At 40.5% G+C, this 22357-nt stretch overlaps 1 protein-coding gene and 1 long non-coding RNA gene across 3 annotated transcripts; both read left to right on the plus strand.

The window, feature by feature from the left end:
* The first annotated feature begins 15565 nt into the window (after positions 1 to 15565).
* Positions 15566 to 17056, plus strand: LOC121840778. The gene is made up of 2 exons (XR_006079913.1): positions 15566 to 15776; positions 16556 to 17056. It is a non-coding gene; the product is annotated as an uncharacterized LOC121840778 (long non-coding RNA).
* Positions 17057 to 18334: 1278 nt separating this feature from the next.
* Positions 18335 to 22357, plus strand: LOC112223006. Of its 2 annotated transcripts, none has more exons than XR_002949226.2 (5): positions 18335 to 18441; positions 18801 to 19023; positions 19156 to 19323; positions 19609 to 19715; positions 20394 to 22357. XR_002949226.2 is itself a non-coding variant. In XM_024385921.2 (5 exons), the coding sequence occupies exons 1-5, from the start codon at positions 18383 to 18385 to the stop codon at positions 20802 to 20804; spliced, it is 957 nt and encodes a 318-aa protein (XP_024241689.1). In that variant the 5' UTR covers positions 18335 to 18382; the 3' UTR covers positions 20805 to 22357. The 2 variants fall into 2 exon arrangements, 1 of the variants encoding a protein (XP_024241689.1); XM_024385921.2 differs by having other exon boundaries at positions 19167 to 19323.

Here is a 22357-nt window from a genome sequence, read left to right on the forward strand (position 1 = left end):
TAGCCAGTGCCTGTAATCTGGTTCAGGATATTAATCAACCTACCAGGGTGTTTACAAACACTACACAAACAAGATCATTCACATGTATTGATCACATTTTTACTAATGCTGTAGAACTTTGTTCTAAAGCTATATCCGTACCCATTGAATGCAGTGATCACAATATAGTGGCTATATCCAGGAAAGCCACATTTCCAACAGCTGGGCCTAAAATAGTGTATAAGAGATCATACTAACGATTTTGCTGTGACTCTTATGTGGATGATGTTAAAAAGATTTGTTGGTCTGATGTGATTGAGGAGCATCCAGATGCTGCACTTGATGAATTTATGAAATTGCTTCTTCCAATTGATAAACATGCACCTGTTCAGAAACTGACAGTTAAGGCTCCATGGATTGATGAGGAATTTAAAAACTGTATGGTTGAAAGAGATGTGGCAAAAGGAGTGGCTAATAAGTCTGGCTGTACATCTGACTGGCTTACTTTACTGCAAATTTAGATATTTTGTGACTAAACTCAACAAAAATAAGAAACTTTTATGAAGCCAAGATCAATGATATAAAGAATGATGGGAAAAAACTTGTACTTTAAATGAAATTATGGGCAGAAAGACAAATTCAACTCCCATCTTTTATCGAATCAGATGGCTTATTCATCACAAAACCATTTGATGTTGCCAATTATTTTAATGATTATTTCATTTGCAAAGTGGGCAAACTTAGGCAGGAAATGCCCACAACAAAAAGTGAGCAATTTTATGTATGTATAAAAAAACAAATACTGAAAGAAAAGCAGTGCAAGTTTGAATTTTGTAAAGTTAGTGTGGGAGAGGTGGAAAAATGATTGTTAACGATTAACAATCATTAACAATAATGACAAACCTCCTGGCATTGACAACTTAGATGGAAATGGTGGCTGACTCTATAGCCACTCCTATCTGTCATTTTTAATCTGAGCATAGAGGAAAGTCTTTGTCCTCAGGGCTGGAGGGACGCCAAAGTAATTCCGCTACCCAACAGTGGTAAAGCAGCCTTTACTGGTTCTAACAGCAGACCTATCAGCTTGCTGCCAGCTCTTAGCAAACTGTTGGGAAAAATGTGTTTGACCAAATACAATGCTATTTCTCTGTAAACAAATGAACAACAGACTTTCAACATGCTTATAGAGATGGGCACTCAACATGTACAGCACTGACACAAATGACAGATGATTGGTTGAAGGAAATTGATAATAAGAACATTGTGGGAGTTGTACTGTTAGATTTCAGTGCAGCCTTTGATATTATTGACCATAACCTGTTGTTGAGAAAACTTAAGTGCTATGGCTTTTCAACCTCTGCCATATCGTGAATTCAGAGCTATCTATCTTTTAGAACTCAAAGGGTTTTCTTTTAATGGAAGCATCTCTAATGTCAAACATGTAAAGTGTGGTGTACTGCAGGGAAGCTCTCTAGGTCCTCTACTCTTTTCTATGTTTACCAATAACCTGCCACTGGCATTAAATAAAGCATGTGTGTCCATGTATACTGATGATTCAACCATAAATACATCAGCAACCACAGCTAATGAAGTCACTGAAACCCTTAACAAAGAGTTGGGTGGCCATTAATAAACTGGTCCTGAACAAATCTAAAACTAAGAGCATTGTATTTGGTACAAATCATTCCTTAAGTGCTAGACCTCAGCTGAAACTGGTAATGAATGGTGTGGCTGTTGAACAAGTTGAGGAGACTAAATTACTTGGCGTTACCTTAGATTGTAAACTCATGGTCAAACATATAGATTCAATGGTTGGAAAGATGGGGAGAGGTGTAGCCGTAATAAAGAGATGCTCTGCTTTTTTGACACCACACTCCAAAAAGAAAGTTCTGCAGGCTCTAGTTTTGTCTAATCTTGGTTATTGTCCAGTTGTGTGGTCCAGTGCTGCAAGAAAAGACCTAGTTAAGCTGCATCTGGCCCAGAACAGAGCGGCACGTTTTGCCCTTCATTGTAATCAGAGGGCTAATATTAATAATATGCATGCCAGTCTCTCTTGGCTAAGAGTTGAGGAGAGACTGACTGCATCACTTCTTGTTTTTATAAGAAACATTGTGTTGAAAATCCCAAATTGTTTGCAGTCAACTTACACACAGCTCTGACACACACACTTATCCCGCCAGACATTCCACCAGGGTCTTTTTTTCATAGTCCCCAAATCCAGAACAAATTCAAGAAAACGTGAAGTATTATATAGAGCCCTTACTGCATGGAACTTCCTTCCGTCTCATATTACTCAAATAAACAGCAAACCTGATTTCAAAAAACAGATAAAGCAACACCTCGCGGCACAACACCTCTCCCCAATTTGACCTAGTTTGTGTGGATGCATTAATATGTAGGCTACGTGTACCTTTTTAAGAATGTATGTAGTTCTGTCCTTAAGCTGTTCTTGTCTAATGATGTTCTGTATTATGTAATTCTGTATTATGTATTGTGTTTCATGTTTTGTGTGGACCCCAGGAAGAGTAGCTGCTGCTTTTACAACAGCTAATGGGGATCCAAATAAAATACCAAACAAATCATGTCAAATTAGAATGTTTAAAAAAAAAATTCAACCCATTTGTTATGGCAAGCCTAAATAAACTAAACTACCTCCTCTCTGTACCCCACACATACAATTATCTATAAGCTCCCTCAGTCAAGCAGTGAATTTTAAACACAAATTCAACCACAAAGACCAGGGAGGTTCCAAAGCCTCGCAAAGAAGGGCACCTATTAGTATATGTTAAATGAGAAAACAACTGAGGATGGATCAACAACATTGAAGTGACTCCACAATACTAACCTAAATGAGTGAAAAGAAGGAAGCCTGTAAAGAATAAACATATTCCAAAATATGCAATCTGTTGCCAATGAGGCACTTAAGTAATACGGCAAAATACTGTATGTGGCAAAGAAAAAACTTTTTTTCCTGAATACAAAGCGTTATATTTGGGGCAAATCCAACACATCACTGAATACCATTCTTCATATAATACCAAGCATAGTGGTGGCTGCATCATGTTATGGCTGCTTGTAATCGTTAAGGACTGGGGAGTTTTTCAGGATAAAAAAGAAACAGAATAGAGTTAAATACACAGCAAAATCCTAGAGAAAAACCTGGTTCAGTCTGCTTTCCACCAGACACTGGGAGATTAATTCACCTTTCAGCAGGACAAAAACCTAAAACACAAGGCCAACTCTACAATGGAGTTGTTTACCAAGAAGACAGTGAATGTTCCTGAGTGGCAGTTTTGACTTAAATCTACTGATAATCTATGGTAAGACCTGTAAATGTTTGTCTAGCAATGTTCAACAACCAATTTGACAAAGCTTGAAGAATTGTATAAAGAATGATGGGCAAATGTTGCACAATCCAGGTGTGGAAAGCTCTTAGAGAGAATTACCAAGAAAGACCCACAGCTGTAATCGCCGCCAAAAGTGTAATGAGTACTTATGTAAATTAGACATTTCTGTATTTAATTTTCAATAAATTTGCAAAAACCTCTAAAAATATGTATTGCCTTTGTCATTATTGGGTATTGTGTGTAGATGGGTGAGTGTAGATGTTATTGAATTCATTTTGAATTCAGGCTGTAACACAACAAAATGTGGAATAAATCAAGAGGTATGAATACTTTCTGAAGGCATTGTAGCAAGCCACGGAAAATGGAGCGATCCACTTTCATGAACGGGTATTACCTAATAAACTGCCCAGTAAGTGTATCATTGAACTTTATCATTATAGAATGCCCTTCATACAAGTTCACTACATGAATGGCCATGATCCAAATAACAACATTAATGTTATTGTATTGGGATGTACGTTACAGTAAAGTAAAATCATTACAAGCTGAAAGCCTGTCCAGTCATCACAAGCTGAAAGCCTGCCTATTTGAGTGAGATGTAGGGCTCCACCTGTGGAAGAAATCAACCAATAGTGGCAGTGCTTTGCCCTCCTCACAACTCTCTTTCCTATGCAAGGATAGCCAGCGTTTGTGTACTTCCCTTAAAGGGAAACTTCACCGCTAGAGACTTTTTGGGGTGTTTTTCCAGAGAGTGATGAGAGGGTGATTCAGACAATTATGATGTCATTGGTTGATTGAGCTTGCTGTCTGATCAAAAAATGAATGGAGTTACGTTTCTAAGCAATTATTGTGGCCTTTGTGTTTCGCCGACTGCATGATCACGCAGGTAGATATGGTTGTCCTTGTTCAATAGAGCCATTGGACTTTTCTCAACGGTGTTCCTATCTGCCAGGACATTGCAGGATATCTAGATTGACTCATTTTACCTGGCTTTGCAAAGACGGGAGCCATACTTCCTTGTTCCCACCCTCGAAAGCAAGCTTTTAAAAATGGAGGCGGTACTAGTTTACAGGTTCACAGGAGCTATGTTACCGAGAATGCTCAATAATTTGCTGCAATGACTGCTTCCTCTTTCTAAGAAGAGCTGAACGACAAATCCTTTATTTTCTTTTACATAGGAACAGCCCTATTTATTTGAGCCAGAATACACTGAAGAGAAGTTGAGATGGCAAGAAAAATAATTACGAGACCAGCAAGCAGCGACCAGCAACCAGTGTTGTTCAGTACAATTTGGTGATCAATTCGGGCGAGTTGTGTTGTTTGCTAAACCTAAAATGTACTGTAGTCTAACGTTGTAGCTAGCTAACTAGCCCCAGTGCCTCTCATTATGAGCAAAATTTGAGAAATGTTTTGATGATGATAATTGAGAATAAATGAATGACTTTGGCTTGATGACTCATATTAGACTTGGGGTACCTATACCTGTGTGTTGTAGCTAGCTAGCTAGTTAACATGTCTGTGAGATGTCTCATATTCTACTGCATGCTGCTACAGTAGGAATACAGACCGTATTCCATGAATGTGTAATAGCGTTTTCTTCTTTCTCTCACAGATGATACCGCTTGGATACAAAGAAATTGATGACACAAGACAAGATGTGAAAGGTCCCATAACAGCAAACTCCCATTGTATCAAAGTGACTCCGAACACCTCACTGCACCACCCAAACACACCATATGCAATTATTCCCTTTGTAGAACTGTAGTATTTATTAAATGCGTTAGAATTAGTATTTCTTCTACTGTATATACTGTATTCCTGCATACTGCTGTGTAAAATTACCACAGTCCCCAGAACAAATAAACTTTGTCCTGAAAACAAGCCATGTCTACCTATTTGTTACATTGACAGACTAATCTCATCTGAGATTTCCACCTTCGCCGTCCTGACCGGCCGCTCTTCGCCCTCGGGGCCGGCGTTGTCCTGCGGCTGGGGCTGCACGTCGGAGGGGGGAGTTCATCACTTCCCTGATTACTCCCCCTTCATCTAGCACTCCGAGGAGGAGCTCCCTGCGTCTCCGTTACAATTTTAGATCATACTACAACATCAGTCTAACAGAATACGGATGTTGTGTTGGTTGAATGTTCCAGGCTGTTCCAGAATGTTCTTCAGCTGGTGAACCTCTCCTTGTTTTGGGTAATGGCAGCTGGTTTAGCAAGCTTTCCCACTGGGGTGATGTTGGCAGGGATGTTAGGTTTGGGGGGCTGTGACTCTGGCTCCTTGTAGACAACAGTCTGGTCCTTTCTGCACTCCACAGCCAAGTAGACAAGCCTCTCTTTCTTCACCAGCCACTGCTTCGACCTCACGCAGAAGATTTGTTTGTTCTGCAAGTCTCCTGGAAAGACATGAAGACCGATCATGAGGATGTGTAACCATACAATAAAACATGTTCATCTGTAAACAAAAAAGGGTACCGTAGACTGGTATGTGTTTAATTACACTCAGAGTCAATACTTATTTTCCACCATAATTTGCAAATAAATTCATTAAAAATCCTACAATGGGATTTTCTGGATTTTTTTTCTCCATTTTGTCTGTCATAGTTGAAGTGTACCTATGATGAAAATGACAGGCCTCTCTCATATTTTTAAGTGGGAGCACTTGCACAATTAGTGGCTGACTAAATACTTTTTTGCCCCACTGTATATGCAGTCAGCATGCCAATTGCACGCTCCCTCAAAAGTTGAGACATTTGTGTCAGAAAGTTCCCTCAAAATTTGAGACATTATATGCGCAGAAAGCTACATTTGTATGTGTTCATCTACAAAGCCCTTTTGGGTATACTCCCTCTGTAATCTGGTCTCCCTCACCACCAGAAGTTACTATACCCAGTCTGCTAGGTGGTTGCTACTTAAAGTCCCCAGGACATTTACAGTATTAGGCAAGACTTCCTTCTTGTCTTGTGCACCAGAGGCATGGAACAGTCTACAATCCATGCTTCATCTAGGTATGTTAGTGCCACTGAATTAATTTAAAATATTGATGGGAGACTCTGTTACACAGGATTCTGTAGTCTGTGTTCTGTGGTTATATGAGGTCTGTGGTTGTGAGGCAGGTGGTTGGACGTACTGCCAAAGTCTCTAAAACAACGTTGGAGGCGGCTTAAGGTAGAAAAATGTACATTAAATTATCTGGCAACAGGCTCTGGTGGACATTTCTACAGTCAGCATGCCAATTTTCGTCTCCCTCAAAAGTTGACATCTATTTCATTGTGTTGTGTGACAAAACTGTACGTTTTAGTGGCCTTTTATTGTCCCCAGCAGATCGGGAGGTAATAGGGATAGATGGCGTAAAGAGGTCAATGGACTGCAGAACGTGGGGGATAGGGTGCTGACAAGTAGATATTTGTCAAATCTGTCATGATTGATTGTAAAATGCCCACAATGGGGTCACTAAAATAAGATTTAGATATATTTGGCTGCATAACATTTAGAAGTTGTCCCTTTTTAGATTTAGAAAAAGTGGCTTCTAAATGCGAACTCCCGTTTGTATAAACTGGTAGCATTAGCTAGTATACAGAAATCAGTGGTGGTAGTCATGTTTAACTGTAATGCAGTTGATTGATGACAATGACATGAACATGTATTGGGGTTGACATCCATGCAAGCATTATACTCAGATTTTTACCTCAACATAGTGTGAAATACACACTAAAAGTATTTTTATTTTATTTATTTCACCTTTATTTAACCAGGTAGGCTAGTTGAGAACAAGTTCTCATTTGCAACTGCGACCTGGCCAAGATAAAGCATAGCAGTGTGAACAGACAACACAGAGTTACACATGGAGTAAACAATTAACAAGTCAATAACACAGAATAATTTTTTTTTTAAAGAGTCTATATACATTGTGTGCAAAAGGCATGAGGAGGTAGGCGAATAATTACAATTTTACAGATTAACACTGGAGTGATAAACGATCAGATGGTCATGTACAGGTAGAGATATAGGTGTGCAAAAGAGCAGAAAAGTAAATAAATAAAAACCGTATGGGGATGAGGTAGGTAAAAATGGATGGGCTATTTACCGATAGACTATGTACAGCTGCAGCAATCGGTTAGCTGCTCAGATAACAGATGTTTGAAGTTGGTGAGGGAGATAAAAGTCTCCAACTTCAGCGATTTTCGCAATTCGTTCCAGTCACAGGCAGCAGAGAACTGGAACGAAAGGCGGCCAAATGAGGTGTTGGCTTTAGGGATGATCAGTGAGATACACCTGCTGGAGCGCGTGCTACGGGTGGGTGTTGCCATCGTGACCAGTGAACTGAGATAAGGCAGAGCTTTACCTAGCATGGACTTGTAGATGACCTGGAGCCAGTGGGTCTGGCGACGAATATGTAGTGAGGGCCAGCCGACTAGAGCATACAGGTCGCAGTGGTGGGTGGTATAAGGTGCTTTAGTGACAAAACGGATGGCACTGTGATAAACTGCATCCAGTTTGCTGAGTAGAGTGTTGGAAGCTATTTTGTAGATAACATCGCCGAAGTCGAGGATCGGTAGGATAGTCAGTTTTACTAGGGTAAGTTTGGCGGTGTGAGTGAAGGAGGCTTTGTTGCGGAAGAGAAAGCCGACTCTAGATTTTTTATTTTCGATTGGAGATGTTTGATATGAGTCTGGAAGGAGAGTTTACAGTCTAGCCAGACACCTAGGTACTTATAGATGTCCACATATTCAAGGTCGGAACCATCCAGGGTGGTGATGCTAGTCGGGCGTGCGGGTGCAGGCAGCAAACGGTTGAAAAGCATGCATTTGGTTTTACTAGCGTTTAAGAGCAGTTGGAGGCCACGGAAGGAGTGTTGTATGGCATTGAAGCTCGTTTGGAGGTTAGATAGCACAGTGTCCAAGGACGGGCCAGAAGTATACAGAATGGTGTCGTCTGCGTAGAGGTGGATCAGGGAATCGCCCGCAGCATGAGCAACATCATTGATATATACAGAGAAAAGAGTCGGCCCGGGAATTGAACCCTGTGGCACCCCCATAGAGACTGCCAGAGGACCGGACAGCATGCCCTCCGATTTGACACACTGAACTCTGTCTGCAAAGTAGTTGGTGAACCAGGCAAGGCAGTCATCAGAAAAACCGAGGCTACTGAGTCTGCCAATAAGAATATGGTGATTGACAGAGTCGAAAGCCTTGGCAAGGTCGATGAAGACGGCTGCACAGTACTGTCTTTTATCGATAGCGGTTATGATATCGTTTAGTACCTTGAGCGTGGCTGAGGTGCACCCGTGTCCGGCTCGGAAACCAGATTGCACAGCGGAGAAGGTACGGTGGGTGACCTGTTTGGTCAGTGACCTGTTTGTTGACTTGGCTTTCGAAGACCATTAGATATGCAGGGCAGGATGGATATAGGCCTGTAACAGTTTGGGTCCAGGGTGTCTCGCCCTTTGAAGAGGGGGATGACTGCGGCAGCTTTCCAATCCTTGGGGATCTCAGACGATATGAAAGAGAGGTTGAACAGGCTGGGGATAGGGGTTGCGACAATGGCGGCGGATAGTTTCAGAAATAGAGGGTCCAGATTGTCAAGCCCAGCTGATTTGTACGGGTCCAGGTTTTTCAGCTCTTTCAGAACATCTGCTATTTGGATTTGGGTAAGTAAGCTAATTGTGTTGGCAATGTGGAGATTCGGGATGGAGATGCAGGTGGAAAAACGGTGCAGCCATTTTACTTCATTCACACTGGGAAACGGACTTCAACATCTCAAAAGAGGTAAAGGTCTTTTCTTTTAGCCAGTGTCTAGTAGTTATCGGGATAGAGATTCTCCCTGAATAACTACGAGTGGTGCGGTGCAGAACAATTTATTGGACACATATGACAGCCCCACGATGCGCAAGAAGTATAAATGCTCTGACTTCTGCAGAGGCCTCATTGCTATAAATGCTGTATGGCCACTGCAGACAGATAAATCGGCTTTAAAGGAGCAAGAATGTGTAGAGGGAGCGGTTAGAAAGCAATTGAGTGAGTGAGACAAGGTGGGGAAAGTGAATTTAGGGAGATGCACATGAACAAATGGTACGCTAGAATCAAAGCAAATTAGAGTTGCTTCAAGACTACATTTTGACCAAATAGTTTTACAGTATTTGTAAAAATGTCATCTCTGGTTAAAGATTGTGTTTTGATGTCTGTTTGAGTACTTGAGTACTCAATTACTCATGCCCATCCCTAGAAACAACATTGGGGAACTACTAAGTTGTGTGTAGAGTACAACTTCAACTGTCTCGTTGGATGTCCACACGCTGACATGCACAGCTCTCTGGGTGAGGTTCTGTCTTCAAGTCTCCAGTGGGGGATGAAGTCCATTCCATCTATGTAATGTATTTCAGGTTATGGACAGGTGCAATCAGGTGGCAGGAGGGGTGGAGTGCACCTCATCCTGGATATGACAGAGTTTGCCTCAACCCATGGGTCCAGAAGGCAGAGTTCAATAACTACAGACAGATGTGAGATGCAGGAGGATGGCACTCTTCTCATACCACTCTCTAGGCTACTGCCAAATTCAAAGCTACCTCCAGGAGGAAGCTGATAAAGTGTTTTGATAACTTTCAAGTGTAACAGTTCCATGTAGAACATACCATACTACACATAATATTGTTAAAAGCAATGTTCTGCTAATATAACAATGTACAAATATTATACCTGTCTTATTTGTATCACCTTTTGTCCCTTCTGACATGCTACATCACATTACACGTTAGCTTGATGTACTTAGCTCGCTAGCATTATCAAATAATGTTGCATAGGAACAGCTATCTACTAACGTACTCACCATCACCAGTAGTTTGACGGTTGACAGGCAGCAGAAGTAACCATGTTGAATGTAACTTTGAGGAGGCTTGCAGAGGCCAAATCAAGCTCCGTGCCGTCTTACTGTGACCTCCCAAATTTTGTAACAATATAGCTCCGTATTAACATTGGTTGACGGAAGGTGGCGGCGATATGTCCTGTATAAACACAAACTCACTTCCTTGACAATAGCTCTGCTCTGAGAAGCACAAGTATGAATGCCCTGACTTCTGCAGAGGCCGCATCGCAGTATATGCTGTATGTTCAATGCAGACACCAGAATGTCCATAAATTGGCTTTAAGTAATCCATACCCAACCCTCCAGTAGTTGTGATAAATTCACTTACAAAACACAGTTTTATACTTTGTCGTCAATTTTGACTCTGAAATGAATGTTTCTGACTCATATCGATGCCACATAGAATCAACTTCTCTGGTTTGAAATGGCCTAGGGGGCAGTTGACCATCTAGGCAGGAGTTTTTGCTCTTGCTCCACAAAAAAAGTATACACTGAAATCAGATTCAGTTTTCCTTGACTTTGCAGGCTTTGATTTAGAAAAAAAGACCAGGCAAAATGCATGGAAACAGATGAACCTGCGCAGGAACTGGAATACACATTTGCAGAATAAAAAATGTTAAGTATTTAAAAGGAAATTGCTCTCTCATCATAATAAAAAATACTTCCCAGCATGGCCGCCTGTAGTAAATCTGCATATACACTGCCAGCCAGGCCAGAATCCTCTTAACTGACAGCAACGAGATTAGATCAGAGGCTTAAGGGTTTATATACAGGCTTTACCATCCAGATGGGAAAAAGCAATACAAGGTCAATATATGGGGTCTGTGTGTGTGTCACCGGAAAGCATTGTGTCCTGCAGTCCAAGCAGATAGATGCACTTTGCAGTGGTTAAACTCTTACCGCTCCAGCTTTATTAGTGTAAAGCCATTTTGCATTCGGATCATTAAGCTACCCCATGGATGGAGCAAGGGTTTCTAAATCACATTTTATCCGATCAATTTCGTCATTTAGAAGTCATGTTGAAATAAATGTCATTGTTTGCACTTATTTAACAACATATGCAGATGTGAGTAACTTGGAATGTAATATCCTCAGTTTAGAGCGACAGTCTGCGATTCGAAAAACAATAAATAGGCTGCTCTGCCTCTTATTTTGATATACAGCTGAGCTGAGGGATGGGGCTTGGAAATGTGACCCCTCTCAAGTTCATAGACAGCACTCTAGATGCACTCTAGCCTGCTCATGACACCGAGAGGATAGTTTCAACAATGTTTTCAAGCTATACACTGTTTGATTACAATGACATTGTTCATAAACAATGGAGTAAAACAAGCTTTTATTTGGTTGTAAGTCAGGGTAAGACCGTTCCGTTGTACTAAACTCATGAACTATGCATAAGTTATATTCTTAAAGAATCAATGGCATTAATTTAAAATTCAAAAATGGATGTATCAATTCCAGACTGTATCTTTAAACCCAGTCCATACTAGTAGGACTTGCTATTGTTTGCAGACCAATAACACAATAATAACCAAATCAAATCAAATTTGATTTGTCACATACACATGGTTAGCAGATGTTAATGCGAGTGTAGCGAAATACTTGTGCTTCTAGTTCCAACAATGCAGTAATAACCAACGAGTAATCTAGCTAACAATTCCAAAACTACTACCTTATACACACAAGTGTAAAGGGATAAAGAATATGTACATAAAGATATATGAATGAGTGATGGTACAGAGCGGCATAGGCAAGATGCAGTAGATGGTATCGAGTACAGTATATACATATGAGATGAGTATGTAAACAAAGTGGCATAGTTCAAAGTGGCTAGTGATACATGTATTACATAAAGATGCAGTAGATGATATAGATGATGATGATATGATATAGAGTACAGTAGATACGTATACATATGAGATAAATAATGTAGGGTATGTAAACATTATATTAGGTAGCATTGTTTAAAGTGGCTAGTGATATATTGATATATTTTACATCAATTCCCATCAATTCCCATTATTAAAGTGGCTGGAGCAGACCTGCGTTGTGCAGACCTCACTACCCTCTGGAGAGCCTTACGGTTGTGGGCGGAGCAGTTGCGTACCAGGCGGTGATACAGCCCGACAGGATGCTCTCGATTGTGCATCTGTTATAGGGCTAAAAGGAGTTGTAGCTTTCATTGTTAAGCAAATATTCGAACTAGTTCAGCGCAGAAACTTGGTAACTAACTACAATGACCATAATCCATTGCTCCTGTTCTTTCCATCTCGGACAGAGACGGATAGACTTTTACACCTGCTATGCTAGGTTAGATACACACAGACTGCATGAGAAATGAATGCACACAATGACGAGAGGGGTAGAGACAGTTTGTGAAAGTATGCCTAATCTACTTTGAAGAACTAGTCCAATGATTTCGTCAGACAGCTCTGGAGCATACAGATGTCGGATCTTAACTTGACCACTCTTTTGTCATGGAGAATTTTCGTAATTTTCCTAATTCATCAGGATATTCAAATGAGCCTCGTGATTGGCTGTAAATGAGCAGTTCTCGTTCTCCGGTACGGGTGGTAGTCGATTCATTGGGATCAGGGCTATCAAAATAATGTTCTCTCTCGCTCACACAAAAGCTAGGCCTACTGCAACATTCAAATCGATAAAAATGTATCTGAAATTCAGCCATACTCATCAACAGCCATCGTTTTATTGATCTCCACTAGGGTACCACATACAAGTGTGTAGCATATCCTAAGGTCTGTGGTCGTTTAGTGGTTAGGGCCACTGCCTTCTGTGTGCAGATATAGACCTACTGTGTCAGCGTGGGTCCGATTCCAGACCACAAAAAGCGCTATTGACTTAATGTAGTTACACATTTCAAATATGAACAGTCCATGGAAACAGGAAGTTTTGGTACAATTTTATATATGTCGACAGATCATTTGTTCGTTCGACATGGTGGGATCTGTTTGTGTATGTAAAATGAATTAGAAACCAGATAATGGGACAGTTAGAAAAGATATCAGGACAGTTGGAAAATATACTGGGACACCTTGCAATCATAACGCAATATGCACCTACACACACAGACTGTATTTTCTACAAAGTTACAGAAAGCTAAACCAACAACCACACAAACTGAAATTGGATACATTGTAAATGCAGGTCCAACCAGGAAAAACGTAGCTAGCTAGTTAACTAGCATTTGTGTTTTTGCAGAAGACATATTTTTTCCGAGCATCTGATGACAATGTGTAACAGTCTTGAGACAACAGAAGCTGGGAGACGGGAAGCAAGTACAGGGTGAGAATTTAATAATAAATAGACATGAAACAAAGAAAAAACAGCGTCTGGACAAGAGAAACAAAACCACATCAATGCAGACTTGGGGATGAAACTGAGGAAGTGACAGATATAGGGGAGGCAATCACTGACGTGATGGAGTCCAGGTGAGTCTGATGTAACAATGGTGACAGGTGTGCGTAATGAGCAGCCTGGCGGCCTCGAGCGCCAGAGAGGGGGAGCAGGAGCAGACGTAACATAACGTGGGGAGTGATGAACATGAATTTCACAGGTCTCTAATGTTACTGTTGCAGTCATGACAGAAGTGCTGTTAAATCCTCCCACATGTTTCTAGTTTGACCAGCTGTTATCAGTAACTGGTATTTTTGAATTCAGTTGTCATATTGGCAGGTTTGTTAGCAACAAACTATTTAGCTAGCTTCTAGCCTAGTGTTTGATATGCAATGTAATGAACAGTGTCCTGACGAGAAGGCAAACGTGTCTAGCAATGCCAGGAAAAATCTGGCACCATCAGCTCATTGTTATGTATGTATCCAAATGAATGTCAAGAAACAAGCTATATAGCTAGCTTCTAGCCTAGCATTTGATATGCAATGCGATCTCCTCGTAATGAACAGTGTCGAGTGTCCTGACGAGAAGGCAAACTTTTCTAGCTGTGCCGGGCAAAATCGGGCATCATCAGCTCATTGTAATGTATTCACATGAATTTCAATAGAAAACATCTTAAACTAATGCTTTTGCGGCAACTTTGCTGTTATTCTGCCTTCAGAGGTCATGACTGTGTTAGATTAACTAGTTGGCTAGCTAGCAAGCAAGGGACAAGAATGTTGCCAGCGAGCATGGCAATAGAACATATAGAATGAACTGGGTCACATCTCTTGCAACCCAAAGATAAGAAAGTATGAATTCTCTTATAAGGAAAATATGAAACATATTTATTATTTCTACCATTAAATGTGTGTGATTTAGTATTGTTTTCATTACCTTGGAGAAATGAACTCTGCAAAGGGACTCACTGCGTCATCCATTATTTCCAAGATAATGTACAGAACATCAGCGTTTATCCCTTACATGTTCTCCCTCTATGCATAATAATTTCATAGTGTAGACTAGCCTACCCGCATTGTATCTGTGAGCTGTTGGCTAGAGCGCAAGTGCCAAGACCAGCGTAGACACATTTTCTATTTATTTGGTACATAAAAACATAAGCGCAAAAAGTACATTTTGTGTGCACTACATCATCACTCACTGATTTTTATCCACAAGAAGTCCGTTTGTTGGAAACATACCACTGGTGGGAAAATGCACATATTTTCTTTATGCAGATTATTTTATATTCTCATGAAAATCTGTCGCCAATTGGATGGAAATCTAGCTAATGTCTAATAGATCATTCGCCCTTAGTCTGTTCAAAAAGGACTCAGTTGTTGTGATGACAATACCAACCAAAGGGCAACATACTGTGGGGCAAAAAAGTATTTAGTCAGCCACCAATTGTGCAAGTTCTCCCACTTAAAAAGATGAGAGAGGCCTGTAATTTTCTACAATGTGATTTTCTGGATTTTTTTCTAATTTTGTCTGTCATAGTTGAAGTGTACCTATGATGAAAAGTACAGGCCTCTCTCATCTTTTTAAGTGGGAGAACTTGCACAATTGGTGGCTGACTAAATACTTTTTTGCCCCACTGTATCTTGAAAGACTTTGGTTGCAAGCCGGACACCAACATCATCTTTTAGGGAGTGGTAATGATGTGACCTTTAATGGTTGCAATTGAGATCAGCTGTGCAGGTGAATTTAGCCTCTTTGATTGTTTAACGAGAGATCAGAATTGGCATGTTCCAATCCCATGTATCTTTCACCGAAGAAGCTATCCCATTACACCTTGTGGAGCAGTGGGAAAAAAAAATATATTCCTGATTTAATGGCGGACAGAAGTCCCTGCTTCGGATTACATTTTCTAGAAGAACACAGAATAACTTCAGGAAATGCAAGTATAATGTTTATTTATTCACCAAATAGTGAACATTTTCAACAAATTACTTTCATAGTGTCACATTGGCATGAATGATTCGGGAGACAGGTGCAGGAATAAGTAATATGGATTTTTATTTCACCCAAATTACGCCGTGCCGTGTAAAAGCATGAGAGGACCAAACAAACACGTAACAAAAGAGCGAGGAGTACCTTGAATAAATAACACACACTCATGATGATAAACATATTGGACAAGACCCGTAATCATCTGCGCAATTCACAAGGGCACGAAAGCCCAAAACACACAGCACAGGTACTCACACGCACTAATGGACATTGGAACAATAATTGACAGCACCATGGTGAACAAAGGGCAGGTGTGCGCAATGAAAGCTCCAGAGGGATCCGTGACACATAGCTATGAATTTTTAATTCAAATGTTGAGTAACTGGTATTTATCAGCCCGGTGCAAAGCTAGCTAGCTAGCTAACACCATGGCCGCTATAGCTAGCTAGCAGGCGATCTTATCCTGCTTATCGGCTGTATAGAGATTAACAACTAAACTAACTAATTGTAGATTCAGCAATGTGTCAATTGTGAAGACCCAATAATTGTATATATCATGAATTGGTGAACTTGCTAGTGCACTAAAGACATATAGCAAATCGTTTCCCCCCCATTTGTTTTCAGGGACTAAAGTGGGCACCTAAATGCGTTTCACTTAATTGCATTGGCTTGGCAGGAGAAAACAGTCCTGCTCGACTCATTTGGAGTTGAGACATTTTAACAACATCTGATGAAAAACGGCTTGCTAGCCAGCCAAGTTATTTGTGCATTCTGTTGATGAGTCTGTTTTACTAGCTAGCAGCATGCAATGTCTGTTTACCTAACTAACTTTCGCTAACTGCCTCTTGCCACTTTCCGTTATTGTATTGTGTTGCACCATTGGGGTTAGTGTTACTAGGTAATATTAGAGCCAAGCCTTGGCCAATTGCACATTAATAAAGGTAGTTGTGGGTTCAGCAATTTGAACCAGCAGTGACATTTTAGCAGTGAGGTTCATTTCTTCTTCCTTGTCTCTGCTTGTTCCAGGTTGAAGCACATCCCACAATGACAGTCTGCAGATGTAAAGAACTTGTTGTGAACCTCCCAACCACCAGGATAATTACCATATCCCAGGGTATTATTCAGGAGCCAACACCGCAATTTAGATAGAAAAAGATTCACCCATGTTATTGTTTATCATGCAGATTTGTCATGGCATTGTAATTTATTGAGCCCATTCTAAATTACAGACATGATTTATGCCGTGGGGATCACAGTGTGCAAGTCTTCAATTTAGACCACAATTACTTTAATTAGGTGTTAGTGAAGGGTTGGAACAAAAACCTGTAAACTCCTGTCCTGTGTATAAAAAAACAACAACCCTGTGGCTGTCATGACTAAATTTGCCCTCCTACTGAACAAGTTTCTGAATGTTGGAGGTTAATCTCCTTGAGATGTCCCTCATTTGGGAATGACTTATTTTGTACAATGGACTGTTTTAAGGACTCAAAAACCAAAATAATTTTAATATTAAAAATTACAAGTGTTGATGTCTCCACATGTTTCTGTTTTTGAGGCTTGGGCAGCTGGTGACTGCAGTTCATACTGTATGTCTAATCCCCTGCAAGGAGAGAGAAAAGCATCAATAATATTACAATGCTGTATTAATTGAATTGAATATATATTCCTGTTTGATATGCATTTATTTAATTATAATATCATTTTATATTACATGCTAATATTTGTTTTGGATCATATGTATTTAGCTTACATTAGGATGAAGTAGTTTAGGCCTTCTCATCTAGTTAGATTGCATCATATCACCTTTAATAATATGCACGGGTGTGATAGTTGTATGAATTAATGACAATGCAAGCCTACTCAGTAGAAACAAAACATTATCAGCTCTAATGCAATATTAGCTTCACAGTGAAACACCACTATTCTGACTATTAATCACACAGTCAAAAAAATAGATGATTTAGCTATCTCAAAAAAACATAGGTAAGCTTGCTTGCATGATATCGTACAGGCTATGTCCACAACGATGGAGTAGCAGACCAAGCAATGTGCGAGAGGAGGACCCTGTACTGTAGGATAATTATTCTAGTCGGTGTCAACGTCATTTATTAACAGGTACTGAGAGATCTACTCTACTTGTTATTCGTGTCAGATGTTTCCATTTTGGGATAGTTGTTCACTGAATTGCTAGCACTTCATTTCCTAATGCTTTTGTTGAAAAAGATGATCGAAAACCATGAAATTATGTTTTAATCATCGAACCGAAACCGAACCGACCTCAAAAAGCACTAATCGCTCAGCACCATCCAACACAGAAACACAACTTGGACCAATACAGTAGGCCTAGGCTATTACTTATATGTATCCTGTTGGTTGGCCTACTGGTTCAGTTGGTTGGCCTACTGTAAAAATACATATGTTTTTATTTAACATTTATTTGCACAAGGAGTCCCGTTGAGACCAAGGCCTCTTTCGCAAAGGAGCCATGCATACACAATTTATAGGCAACAAGTTATACGATTTACCACAAATGATTATCCTATGTATTTCTTATTTGGCATTTGTGGAAGGGTTGTCACTTCTGATCTAAGAGTTAACATTATTTTACATTGGTTTAGCAAAAATAGTTTCAAGACCTTGTATTGATTTATACCTAGGTTGCTAACTGTCAAAACATATATGCAATATATATATATATATGTAAGGTTAGTGTTACATTGACCATTGTTACAACTTGTGTCGCCAGTTGAATTGTCGCTGCGCAATAATTAAGTTGCTTAGCAACCTGGAAATAATGAATTCGCTGCCAAAGTCCACACGACAATTTCTTTCACACACTTTATCAGGAGTAAAATGTATCAGTGTGCTGAAATCTGCTTGCCAAGAAAGAAGAAAGTCCGCGAGTCTTTCCAGTAAGTACAGTATTTCTGATTGTAAAAGGCCTAGATTCGATGTTCAGAAGACATATGACTAATGATTGAGTAGATATTGATTCAATAAACGTTCTTCATAATCATTATGTGCACAAGTAATCCACGAGGTATTTTAATGACTAGTTTAATGATTTTAAATTCGTGTTTGTCGTTTATAAACGTTTCTACGGCAGGCAATTATTTACAACCCAATGCTATACAGTTACATGTGAATTGTTTCTATCTGTTAGGCTATATCCTATTGCAACAATGTGATTTGGAGGTTGGCCTATTTGCTGCCCTTTATTTGTTGTTGCAAACTTTAAGTAGATTGACTCTTTCCCTCTGTTTTTTTTTAGCTCAAATACATACAGGATATTTGATGAAAAGATACCTGACAGATTGGACCCTGATAAAGTCTATAAAGTAAATTCATATGCTCAGAGAGATCCCAAGGAATATGATCAGCTTAAAATACACAATACCCCACAAATGTACAATGCCAAGTTCATAAGAACCAATGTCAGGTTCATGAATGCACCCATTTCTCACATGGAGACAGAGAGTACAATGGCTGAGCAGGTATGTTCCATGAAATGTTATTCATAATTGTAACCATTCTGCAATGACCAGTTTAGTTCCATGTCGGATAAATAAAATAACTTCCAGTTTAGTTACATTTCATTCCATGATAATTCATTTTCTCTCCATGAGACTTATAACAGTGTCACTGGTGGCCCAATACATCGTATCACGATGTGAGCACCCAGGCACCTTACAGAAAGGACAGCACTCAGAGACAAGACTACCAGGCCATTCAACAAACATACGCCCTGGTCAGACATGGGAGGAACAACAACAGAGTGCCTGCTTCAGGAATCGGTGAGCGCGTGTGCGTGCGTGTCTTGTGTGTGTGTGTTTGCGCAAGCACGTTCATGATTGTTTGGTGTTATCCAATTAGTCCTCTATCTTATACATTCACTTGCATTAGACTCAAATAAAGGCATTGATACTATGTCAGGTTGGCACTTAGGGTTGAAGGAGTGTATGGATTAGAACAAATAGATTTGTGTTGCTTAGTTGCATCTGAAAGGAGATCTGTGCAAGAAAAATGTAACTATTTAACTGCAGTGAGTGACATTTTACTACATGGCTTATGGTTCACAGTTCCCATGCTGAGCTCTATTGGTAGCCCAAAAGTGTTGCTCGAGCAAATGTCTTTTATTCACCAATATGATTCAAGGAAATTACAGGACCAACCATACCAAGGAAGGGTAAGATTTATACAATTTCTCAGTAGAGTCATTTTGCTGCTTTCTATCCTCTGCATCTAACATTTAATAAAGTCTTGTTCCTGGAAACTCATAGGGCATGTTTCCAAGAAACCGATTAAGCCTAGTCCTGACCATTCTCCATGGAGAATCTCCATTGAAAGAGAATCTCCATTTTTCATCCAGGACTAGGATTAATCTGTCTGTGAGATCAGCCCATGGGTTCAGTGTTAAATCATGTGTATTAGTTATGGCCTGGAATGTATAGTATTTTTCCAAAATCAAATGTAATATTGCAATGTTACAAATGTTATACTTTGAAGGTATTTTAATGAATTGATAATGCTCTTATTTACATTCTCAGAATGTGATCCAAGAAATACAACAAAATGGGATTCAAAGCAAATTAATATTAGCCTTCAAACGTTCTCAAAACTTTCCTTTGCCTGATCGGGGGTTCAACTTTGGACAGCGTTTGAACCATGTGATGAACTCAACTCCCAGCCACAGCTGCATCCCTCCCTCCCTCCCTCCCTCCCTCCCTCCCTCCCTCCCTCCCTCCCTCCCTCCCTCCCTCCCTCCCTCCCTCCCTCCCTCCCTCCCTCCCTCCCTCCCTCCCTCCCTCCCTCCCCACCCTCTGCTTCCCCCAGGTATGCTCATGTCTGTTTCCCCTTTCTCCAGCGACATGGAGCTTTAGTGTGGAGCGAGGCTGGGCCATGGTCTCCTGTCGGGGAGCGGGGAGGAAGAGGGGGGAAAGAGGTAACCTCTCCCCAGCAGCAAGTTTTCAATGACGGCAGGATCCACTCCGGAAAGGCGGGCCCCAGCGCTAAAGGCACCAAGGCCATCGCCTGCCACTCACCGACCCATCCCTCCAGCCAGCTGTTTCACAGCTTCTATACTCCCATGACACATATGGGAGGGGTTGAGGGAGGGTTTGAGGGGATCTCCTCAGTCTTAGACAGGGCTGCGGAGGGTCGGAGAGCTATGCATGCGGACGGCGAGGGGACTGTCTTGCAAAGGCAGGGATCCAACAGTCAACAGGTGGAGGTTCAAGCCCCAGCCCAAATTGCAGGCTCAGAGCCTAACAACTGATGGCACTGATGGCATTTTAACACTTTAAGGGCTGCCTTATGTAAAGATCTGGGTAGAAATCGGTTGCAATTGTGTTACATTTTTGGTCAAAAATAAGATAAAGATTAAAATAATAAAAGGTTCAACCTGCAAAAGTAACTGCTGTTAAATGGTATTTTCAATTAAAGAAAAATACTGTATATGGTATGTACAACTGTCATACCCAATTCTAACCCCCAATCAGGAGCCCTAAGCAAAATTTGGTTGGGCCCCCCCTCCCCACCTTGCAGCAAAACATTTTTTGTTGCTACCCTCTTGATGGCTGAGAACTTTTCTTAAAGCAAATTTCCTGCAATCCTATACATTTTGCCATGGGGCGTAGATGAAATGTTGCAGTTTTAAAGCAAGTTTTCTGCAATTTTACACATTGTACCATGGGGTGGAGAGACATTCTTGCTGTTTTAAACCTAATTTCCTGCAATTCTACACATTTTGCCATGATTTATGCCATGTTAATATGATATTTGAGTGAGAATGTCTAACAAAATTAATGGGGCCCCACTGGAAATCAGAGCCCTGGGCACATGCCCTGCATGCCCGTTCAGTATTCAGCTATGATTACTATAAGTTTAGATAGCTGGTTAGACTAACTACCAATTCTGTTTGTTTGTTGCTGATATGGCAAATTGAGTGATTGTCAGTGACTGACATAACAAGAGAAAAGCTTCCAAAAGATGCACAACCAAATTTTAAAATGGCACCTAGTGTATTCTACTATTCCCTGACTGAGTTCCTAAAAAAATTGGAACTCAAAAATGTTGGGTTGAGGGCCCCCTAGTGGCTGGTGGCCCTAAGCGACCGCTGATGTCGTTTATGCCTGAGCCGGCACTATCCAAAATATAAGGTTGTTTTACTTAAGAATGTTTGGCTGAAAAACTAATTTAAATTGTGACTATTGTGGCTATAGATTGTGACTGATGTACTGGAGTGTTAACATGAACAGACTATATTTATAACGTTTAGCAAATTGAATATACTTTGCCAGCACACAATCTTTGAAAAAAAGAGCATGTTGAAACCATAGAATACAGTTTTTGTGAGCTATCTAATCGCTTTTCATAGTCCTTATGATGAAGCCCACACCAGTTTTCTGCATTTAGATAGAATAGTGGATCTGCGTCAGGTGATGGATCTATATCAGGTTTCAGTACAACTGTGTAGAATAAAAGAATAGAGGAATAGTTATTTTATTGTATATTTGGGTAGAAGGGTAATAATATACCCTTTTCCCATTACCCCCAGACACACACATGTTGAGAGGCCCAGGCATTGCAGCGCCCCTGGATGGAGAAAAATGTTGTTCTCCAAGTGCTTTGCTCAAGTGCCTTGCTCAAGGGCACAACGTTAGTGGTTTGTACCTGGGATTAGAGATCAGCAGCCCCCCAGCTACAAGATCAGTTCCCAGTTCCCATTTCTATTGATGGTCATCTTTACCCTAAAGTGCAGTGCCTTCAGAAAGTATTCACACCCCTTTACCCTTTCCACATGTTGTTGTGTTACAGCCTGAATAAAAA

This window comes from Oncorhynchus tshawytscha, linkage group LG02 (genome assembly GCF_018296145.1).
Source record: "Oncorhynchus tshawytscha isolate Ot180627B linkage group LG02, Otsh_v2.0, whole genome shotgun sequence".
NCBI lineage: Eukaryota > Metazoa > Chordata > Actinopteri > Salmoniformes > Salmonidae > Oncorhynchus > Oncorhynchus tshawytscha.

Coding starts and splice junctions, on each gene's coding strand:
- LOC112223006 (XM_024385921.2), top strand. CDS start 18,383: ATGTATCAGTGTGCTGAAATCTGCTTGCCAAGAAAGAAGAAAGTCCGC. Junction 18,442..18,800: donor AAAGTCCGCGAGTCTTTCCA/GTAAGTACAGTA, acceptor GTTTTTTTTTAG/CTCAAATACATACAGGATAT. Junction 19,324..19,608: donor AGTGCCTGCTTCAGGAATCG/GTGAGCGCGTGT, acceptor TATGGTTCACAG/TTCCCATGCTGAGCTCTATT.